The sequence below is a fragment of the Adiantum capillus-veneris genome, chromosome 2 (genome assembly GCF_014529385.1).
Source record: "Adiantum capillus-veneris isolate H3 chromosome 2, ASM1452938v2, whole genome shotgun sequence".
NCBI lineage: Eukaryota > Viridiplantae > Streptophyta > Polypodiopsida > Polypodiales > Pteridaceae > Adiantum > Adiantum capillus-veneris.
In genome coordinates this window covers 74,258,534-74,267,829 of record NC_140932.1, presented here as the reverse complement: position 1 = coordinate 74,267,829, position 9,296 = coordinate 74,258,534, and the positions used below count along the sequence as shown (strand labels likewise).

Sequence of the window (9,296 nt, the reverse complement as noted above, 5' to 3'; positions counted from 1 at the left end):
TTCCTACCACCTTCTCCTTCTTTCTGCCATTAGCTACTTTCGCTAACATCCAATGCCCTCCTTCAATTTCTTATTCCATGTGTTTCGGTACCTCTGGTCGGCAGCACACACGTACCTAGCGTCCATTCCTCCTGAACTACACTATATTCTCTTCCATCCACATCCCTAGTCAACATCGTCAACATACTTCCCTAATGCCTTCCAACTCCTGCAACAACGAGTACCTCTCGCCTTCATGTCTTTCGCGCCATTCACAGCCTTCGCTAACACGCTCTGCCTTCTTCAAACCTTGGCAATCAAGCTACACTAGTTAGTTTCACATTATGCTCATGACGAAGCTCTCTCTCTCTCTCTCTCTCCCCTCTTGACGCATTCGTCTTGAGTTCAAAACTCGTCGGCGGATAGATCTCTTCTTCTTCTTCTCTCCTAAGCGTGGGGTTTAAGGTTTATACTACGTTGCTCGCCATGGCGGACGTCGAAGAAGAACTGCCTCTTCAGGAAATTGAGAGCTTGTGTATGCGATGTGGAGAAAATGTACCCATCTCTCTCTCTCTCTCTCTCTCTCTCTCTCACACACACACACACACACACACACACACACACACTCTGCTGCGCAAGTGTTAGATGCTAAGGACTTATACGAGCAATTGCTTAATGATTGCAGGGCACCACACGACTACTCCTAACTCGGATTCCTCATTTCAGAGAGGTAATTGTACTGATCATTATACCTGCAGCACTTTTCATATAGCAGGTTGGGTTCGGATGTTTTTTGACAATTGAATAACTTAAAATTGCTAAGGTAAACAAGATGATGGGGCTATGGCCCTTACACCTGCGTGTGCATACACACTTAATATCCTCTTGTGAAGAGATAGCAGCTGCATACTGAACTTACAATGGGCATGATTTTCTTTTTTTCCGATGGGAAGCTGGCTTTGTTCTTTACCTAGAACAACACAAGTTACAAATGCCAACTTGATTTGTATCAGTTGGAAGCACAAAATGCTTTGGAGCATTTGTGATTGTGGTAGATGTTGACAAGCATTACTGGAAAATCGGTCTTCTTTTTTCTTTAAGAAACAAATGATCTAAACAGTGGTCCCCATTTGTAACTGTATGAAGGATTTATGCCCCAAATATAATCAAGCAATTTAGGAAAGCAGTTAGAAGTATTGAGAGAAGCAATGTGTAGGAGTGACAGGTCTAGTGACAGGTCTAACTCAGTCATTAGCTAAAAAGATGCTTATGTTTTGCAGATCGTCTTGATGGCGTTTGAGTGTCCACATTGCAATGAAAGGTATAGAAAAATTCCTCAATTTGGAATGGATCCTTAGGTTGATCATCATGGAATTTATGCAGGCTGTTTCAAAACCTCAAAGCTTTTTTCTCAGATTATATATGAGGTTTGCGGAATAGATTGGTTTTCAGGGTTAGTTTTCTATAGTCCTGCATGGAGGTAAATGTGTTAGTCTACACTCAACAATAGCAACCATACTTGTATGGTTATTAAAACCATAGCTGTATGGAAAATTGTTTTCATACGCGAACGGAAAATGAAGCCATTCTTGGCCAAAAAATTCAAGCTAATGAGGTTTATGTGGGAATTAATGATTAGAATAAATAGGAGTTTCAAGATTACAGTAAGATGTGACTAGTGGTAGGAGTGCTTCCCATGTATGATCGGTTTCTGCTTTTTAAAATAAAATTAGGGTCACGTATGTTTCAAGTGCAAGGGTTGAAACATTCTCCAATCATACTTCCATACCCATATCCGTTTGTCGTATGGAAATGTATGGAAAAAACTATGCCCTCAGCACCGCACCCACTTATGAGCTTTGTCTATTGTTTTTGGGGCCTTCCCATATGAGGAGAAGCTATTGAGCATCAACTTTGGTGGGAAGCCAGCTTTGGTTGGATGAAGTCAATTTTTGATTGTTGATGGTCAAAAGATGGCTTAGGTGGACTTGGCAAATTGCAGAGTAGGATTTGGCATATTGCGAATTAAGACACTTTAACTTGCACGTTCCACTTGTTGAAACAAAGTATCGTGGTTGGGTACTCTATTTTATTCATTGTTCACGTGAAATTGGGGTTTGCAACTAGTTGGCAACCGGCATCCGAGCGCACCTAAGTTCACGTGCAGGCTCCCTCTGGCTAACAAAGTAACTTTATATTTTGTTACTAGTGACTGATGACGTTAGTAGGGATGCTTGCAAGCGTATTTCTTACTAAAACAAGTTATTGGAAAAGGTGGCCACACTTTGCCTTCTTATTTGGTTGCCTTCTTGCTCCTCCTTTCAAGAGTGGAGCACAAGGGAAACCAGTTGCAACTTAGTTGCCAATCTCTTCTCAAAATTGGCACATGTGAACAAAATAGTTTCTTGAAGGTTGCCAACTAATTGCAAACTGGTATCAAACCACATGCTCATGTGAACTTACCCTAACGTGGTTTGAAAGTGCCAGTGGTGCATCAAGGTAACGTTAACAAGTGGACGATTGATAGAGTCAACATGGTTTAAATGTATCGTGAATGTAGGAGGACAACCCATGCTTTTTACACACTTTACACACTACTTACTCATGATTTTGCACACTATAAATAGACTGCTACCATCACCCATGTGTATTAAGCAATAATGATAGTGCATTATGATCTTGTGTATCCTCCATCTAGAGTTGCAAGATGGACATCCAAGCTCTACGTTGAGGGTGCATAGGGGTAGAGCGCCATCAGAGCATAATTTGCGTTCTAATGGTAATGAATTCTTAAATTCTCTATTGTGTAATTTGCAAATTGTCTCAACCCTTGTTTCTACCTACATGCTAGTCACTTCTCCCAATTTGTACATAGTTTCAAAACATCAACTCGTAGTTAAGATTGAACAAGAATTACATGTCATGCTTTGCAAATTATCCTTTGTTTGAGTGATGATATCTTTGAATATTGTTGCCATTGGTGTTGCACCACTATGCATTCATCCACCAGCTTTGAAAGAGGCGAACTTGACGGCACAAACTACACGTTTTGACCAGTCAAGGTCTTTGCGATTTTTCATTCTTATGAGTTGCTGAATGCAATTAAGGGCGGGCAGGTGTAGACCAAGAGCTAGTGACAATTATAACTTATCCCTTCTGATGCAAACCCTTCTTAGAAATGCCAATGCTTTGTGTGTTGTCGTCACTACTGTAAGTGGTCTTTTACTTACAACGGTTCAATATACCACTATCACAAATGAGGCTTGGGGCATATTGTCTTGCCAACATGAAGCCAGTAATCAAATCAGAATTTAGAACGTGGAGAGTAACCTTGCTGTTATGAGAAGCTTTGTGAAATGGAACATGTGGAGGCTTTTGTCATATGAACTAAAGATCTCCAGGAGAAACTGGCTGCAGATTTGACATATGGTAGCAAAGATACAAGGAGGTGGCCACGCATGGTGGAGTGAGTTCCCCCCTCCCCCCTTTGCCTTGCCTCCCTCCCTCAACCATTTGCTCGGCCTTACTGAGAAAGGGGAAATGAGTTTTTCACCAAAAAATTTATATTACAAATCGGTATATGTCAGCACTGCTCCCTTGGGCCTTCACTGAATGGATCCTTTTGGAATCCAATCTTTCTTTCTGGCTTGCTAAAGAGGAGAGGGGAGAAAAAGGCTTCCAAATTCAATTGTTTTGTGGAGTTTTGTAGGGTCATTGCCAAGGTTTATGCATAGATCTTGGGAGTTTTATGCATTGCGGCTGATATTTGGGGAAATCAGAAAGCTCCCCTCACATATATTGTTTTTTTTGTTGGGGGGGGGGGGGGGGACACCCTCATTTCCTTCACCGGGGTCATTGTATTGATCATCACTCTGGTAAAGAGGTGCCCTAGCAAGGCTGGGCCCACTCTCTCTTCTCTTGCCTTTCAGTGCGTTCTTATGGTGCATGTACAACTTTGACATGGTATTGGAGCCTGAATGGAGCTCCCGACATCAATGGCTCCCTCATGTTTGAATGCCACGGAGAAGCTAGCTTGTCTGGAGACAAATATGCTCATTGGAAATCAATTTTGTGATTGTAGTCTCTACGCAAAGGCTTGCATGGAGTCAAGACCTACACTTCCTTCCAACAATCGATACACACGCCTTCGAGATGAGCAATCATATGATTGGGATGTGAGTAATGCGAAGTGTCACAATCTGGTGACATGGCCTTTGTACACACACATTACCCCTAGGCATGGACAGTCCCCGCATGGGCAGCCCTAGAAAATGGCAACCCCGGAAAATGCGCTGAATTGCTGACGTGGCTGGCTGCCCGGAAATTACGGTGCAATATGCGGAAAACGCCACGTGGCAGGTTGTACGGACTCCAGTGGCATTTACGGCAGCTGACGCAGCTTTTTGGGCTTGCTTTATTTTACGCAAGGAGATAGAGAGAGAGAGCTTTAATATTTAAAAGCTTGCTTTATCTTGCCAAGTATGGCTTGAGAGAGAAAAAGATTGTACATGCTTTATTTTACCAAGCTTTTGATTTTCAGCTTATGGGGCTTTGCTTTTAGCATCCCTTGTAAACCCTTTAAATATGTGGGTAGGCCTCTCACAACTCAGAGCATCTGGACGCAAAGTCTGAGAGTGAGCGCCTGCCTACACTCGTGTACTTTGAACACAGATTAATACAAAAAGAAATACCGAAAGGGGCGCCAGTCTTTGTGGCCAATATCTCTAGGCACGGAACTCCACCGGGCCCGTGTCGATTCTCGAATCAATTGTGAATTGTGAACTGTTTTGAAGTGATTGTTTGTGGTGTCGCAGTAGATTCTCGACTTGGAGTGTCCAAGTCTGTTACAGTGGTATCAAAGCACGGCCGACTTCTCTTCTACGGGAAATCTGATCCCTTTTTTTTTCCGTAGCACTTATGGCTTCAGGCAGAGATTAGTCGACCTTCTCTGCATCTGGAGATGCGGGAAGAGACCACAATGAAGATTCACGCGACGAGTATGGCCCGCCTCGGCCTACTCAGGTGGAGCTCGAAGAGATGGAGCGTCGACGATTGATCTGCGCTGTAACAAAGATGATGCTTAATTTTGCGAAGGATCCAAAATTTGCAAAATATATGAGCGAGACCTCTTTCGATGAGGTGCACTCACAGTGGCGGTAGACCACAGAGCCACCCTCAAACCGGCTCTCTCCTACTCCCAGGATGTACACAGAGCAAGAATTAGAAGAGGCGGTTGATGCACGAATTGCTCAGCTTTTTGACGCGCAAAACAAAGCTATAAAGCACGACAAAAAGCAAAAGAAAGGCGTTGACTTTTCGGGTTATTTGGGTCGTCAGTCTACTTTTGAATTGGCAAGGAAGCAGAAAAAGCGCGTTCTATTTGAAGGAGTACCCAATTCTTCTTCTTCTTCTTTTGACAGTTCTTCTAGCTCATCTGACTCGAGCGAAGAAGACAGAAAAGGAAAAAAGCGAAGCAAAAAGCAAATCTTTGGGAAGGGCAAGAAAAAGGCAAAGAAGCCTAAATCTCGCCCCGTGGTTGATAGTACTACAGAGGACTTGTCTTTAGATAGTTCAGACTTTGATGACAATAGCTTTTACGCAAAGAAGAAGAATTTTTATAAAGCCAACCAGTATGACTTTCTAGAAGATAAAAGCAAGAAAGACTGAGAGTTTAAGGAAGGTAGACAGTCAATTAAATTTGACACGTTTTCTGGTTATAGAGATGCTTCGAAGGCTTTGTCTTTTATACAGCAGTTTGACATAGCTTTCTCAGGAGGGCGCTACTCAGAGCACTCTAAGATTCGGAGGGCTACCTCTTACTTTAAGGGGAATGCTCGAACTTGGTGGTCCACGCTTCTATTAAACAAGACAACGCTAGTTAAATGGCTGAAATTCAAAAGGCTTTTTATTTCTTCACGGCTGACTCGAGAGTATGAACGCGACATACGTACTGCTTGGAACCATCTTCGGATGACCAAGAAAGATACAGTGGACTCTTATTGCGAGAGATTTTGGAGCTCTTTTCTACCCGCCTCTTCATTTTAGAAGATCTCGTTCAAGGAACAGATTGAGCGGTTCACCTTGGGTCTTCCTACAGAGATCCGAGATCACTGCTTAGAACAAAAGTCAGCTTCCATTCAGGAGTTGATGAGTCATGCGAAACGGAGTTTTGCCATTCACTCGGGCAGTTTGACCTACCCCACATATGAAATCATGACGCAAAGAGCCGAACAGACTTCAACAAATGAAAGTAGAAAGAGGAAGAGCAATCCGGAAAAGAAAGAAACGGATGAACGACCCAATCTTACTTTTCAAGAGAGGGCTCGCTACATTAAGGAGGGGAAGTGCTTTGGATGCGGGGAAACTGGGCATATCTCCGCGAAGTGCCCTAAAAAGGCACAGAAAGAACATAACGACAAGGACGACGAAAGGCATGAGAGTTCGAAAGCAGTTGAGGACCGTGGAAGAAAAGGCAAGATGAAAATAGGACTGGTTCCAGATTGTGTGGGTACCGATCCCAGCACGATGGACGAGAGTATAGAACTTTGACGAGCTTGAGGCAAAGTGAAAGACCAAGAAGCCCTGATCTTCTTTGATGGAGGAGCCAAGGCCAACTTCATTTCACCAAAATTGGCGGCGCGGCTCGAGATCACTCCCGATCGTATGGGGCCACTTGCAGAGGCAGTTCTAGTGGCACCTGACAAGGACGTAGCCATTACACCTGTCATTGGCAAACTTCGGTTGCATTGTCAGGGGTATTTGGGACATGAGGACTTTTACATAATGCCTTTGGAAGGTTGGGATGTCCTCTTGGGAATTCCTTGGTACCACAAGAACAACGCTGTGGTGGTCGACTATCGGGCAAGGAAAGCGACATTGACCACAGAGAAGGGCAGAACCATTGTACTCGATGTAAAACTTAAGGGCGAGTCTGTCCCTATTGTATCGGCTTTGGTCATTTCTAAATTAATGAAATTTAGTCTGTTTGTTTACTCGATCTTTTTGAAAGAGTTGAGTGATGAGGATAGGACAAATATGTCTGAACTTGATAAAGAACGCCAAGATTTTCTCCACTCTCATGCCGATTGCTTCTTAGAGGGCCTGCCAGGCGAGTTACCACCTGCTCGTCCTGAAGATCATACCATTGATTTGATACATGGAAGCACACCACCGAACCGGCCACCTTACCGTGTGAGCTCAGCCCAGACCGAAGAGATTATGAACCAAGTGAAAGACCTCTTGGAAAAGGGTCTTGTCCAGCCTAGTACTTCACCGTACTGCTCTCCAGTGTTGTTGGTTTTGAAGAAAGACGGATCTTGGAGAATGTGCATCGATTATAGAGCTCTCAACAAAATCACCATCAAGAACAGATTTCCGATTCCTAGAATGGATGTTATACTTGATCAACTTCAGGGATCCTCGTGCTTTAGTAGGATTGACTTGAAAAGTGGATATCATCAAATCCGAATCGCGCCGGGAGATGTCTACAAGACAGCCTTTCGGACGACTTATGGGTTATTTGAGTTTTTGGTGATGCCTTTTGGCCTAACCAATGCTCCCGCGACATTTAACCAGATGATGGACATGATTTTTCGAGAGTATAGACTATTTGTTGGCACTTTCTTTGACTACATCATTGTTTTCTCCAAGGATGAGGCAGAACATAGAGAACATTTGCTTCAAGTCTTTCAGGCATTACGAGATCACAAGTTGGTGATTAATGCGAAGAAAAGTGAATTTTTCCTACCAGAGATACACTTTTTGGGACACATTGTCTCAGCAGCGGGAGTGCAGATGGATCCTGCATAGATAGAGACTATCCGTGATTGGCCCGATTTGAAGAATGTCTATGAAGTTAGAAGCTTCTTGGGATTGTGTTCATACTACAGGCGGTTCATCAGAAAGTTTGCAGAGGTTGCTTCCCCTTTGCATATCTTGACACAGAAAGGAGTCCCTTTCTCGTGGGGACCCACAAAGGTGACTGCCTTTCAGACATTGAAAGAGAAATTGACTACGTGACCAGTTTTGACTTTGCCGGACTTGCAGAAGTCTTTTGAAGTATATTGTGATGCTTGTGGTCGTAGTCTGGGTGCGGTCTTAATACAAGAAGGCCATGTCATTGCTTACGAGAGCCGATTGTTCTGGAGGCCGGAATTGACAACACAGATTTTTGAGAGAGAGCTTTTGGCAGTTATCCATGCTCTTACTCAGTGGCGGCACTACCTACTCGGAGCGGATTTTACTATCTTTACAGACCATCAGAGTTTACGCTACTTCTTGTCTCAGAAGCAGCTATCAGAAAAGCAGATGCGGTTGGCAAACATCTTGTCATAATTTCACTTCCAGATTGTCCATGTGCAGGGACAAAAGAATTTGGTGGCATATGCTTTGTCTCGGAAGCTATTGGTTCTGGCTATTTCCGCGATACATCATAGGTGCTTCAAGGATATGGTCGATCAGTATGCCATAGATACAGATTTTGCTGACATTTTCATACGGATACGGGATGGGGAGACAATACGGGATATTCCATTCGGGATGGCTACTTGATGAGGAAAACCATGTTGTGTGTTACACAGCCGTTGAGGGAAAATGTTATGATTGAATGCCACTGTCTGCCTTTTACAGATCACCATGGCATTGCTACCACCTTGAAGGGGTAGAGAGATACTTCTTTTGGCCAAGACTCAGGAAGGATGTGGACGAGTTTGTGTGCAGTTGCTTGGTATGCCAGAAGGTCAAGTTTGACAGGCATAAAGCACAGGGATTGTTACAGCCTTTGCCCATACCCACCCGCCCCTGGGAAAGTATTGCCACGGTGGGGCTACGAGTGGAAATCACCTGATAGCTGGCCGACATTGCATTTTTCGATGTGGTTCCAGTGGTGATTGATGGTCAGATGACCAGTGTGAGTGCCATGGAAGCATCTCCTAAAAATTAGGGAACTGCTATTTTGGACTTGAAAATGTGTTCGTGTCATTACCTCCGGTATGACAAGGGGAACATTTTACAACTCTGCCGCAAAGTCACCTGGGCAACCAGTCGGGAGATTTTTAGGCAGCAACCCCGAAACGGGAAATGGCTTGTAAATGCGCCAAGTGGCACATTTCTGTGCACTTTCCTCATGCAAGAAGAAGTGGTGCTGAATTTATAGCTGGGAGGCTCATTTGCAAGTTTCCTATCACAAGACGGGCACCACGTGCCAATAGAAAAGAGCAGATTGAACAGACTTTTAGCACTTCAATAACAATTGAACTAAAAGAGAGAGAGACGACACGCGACACGGAGTGGCGGAATTCCACCCCAGAGAGTATTGG

At 43.8% G+C, this 9,296-nt stretch overlaps 1 protein-coding gene across 1 annotated transcript in view; it reads left to right on the top strand.

The window, feature by feature from the left end:
* Positions 1 to 115: 115 nt before the first annotated feature.
* Positions 116 to 9,296, top strand: part of LOC147462984 (uncharacterized) — a 128,752-nt gene continuing 119,571 nt past the window's right edge. Inside the window, exons 1-3 of the mRNA XM_086486548.1 lie at positions 116 to 534; positions 665 to 709; positions 1,260 to 1,300. Coding sequence (XP_086342674.1) covers positions 466 to 534; positions 665 to 709; positions 1,260 to 1,300 — 155 coding nt within the window. The 5' untranslated portion in view covers positions 116 to 465. The remainder of the gene's footprint in view (positions 535 to 664; positions 710 to 1,259; positions 1,301 to 9,296) is intronic.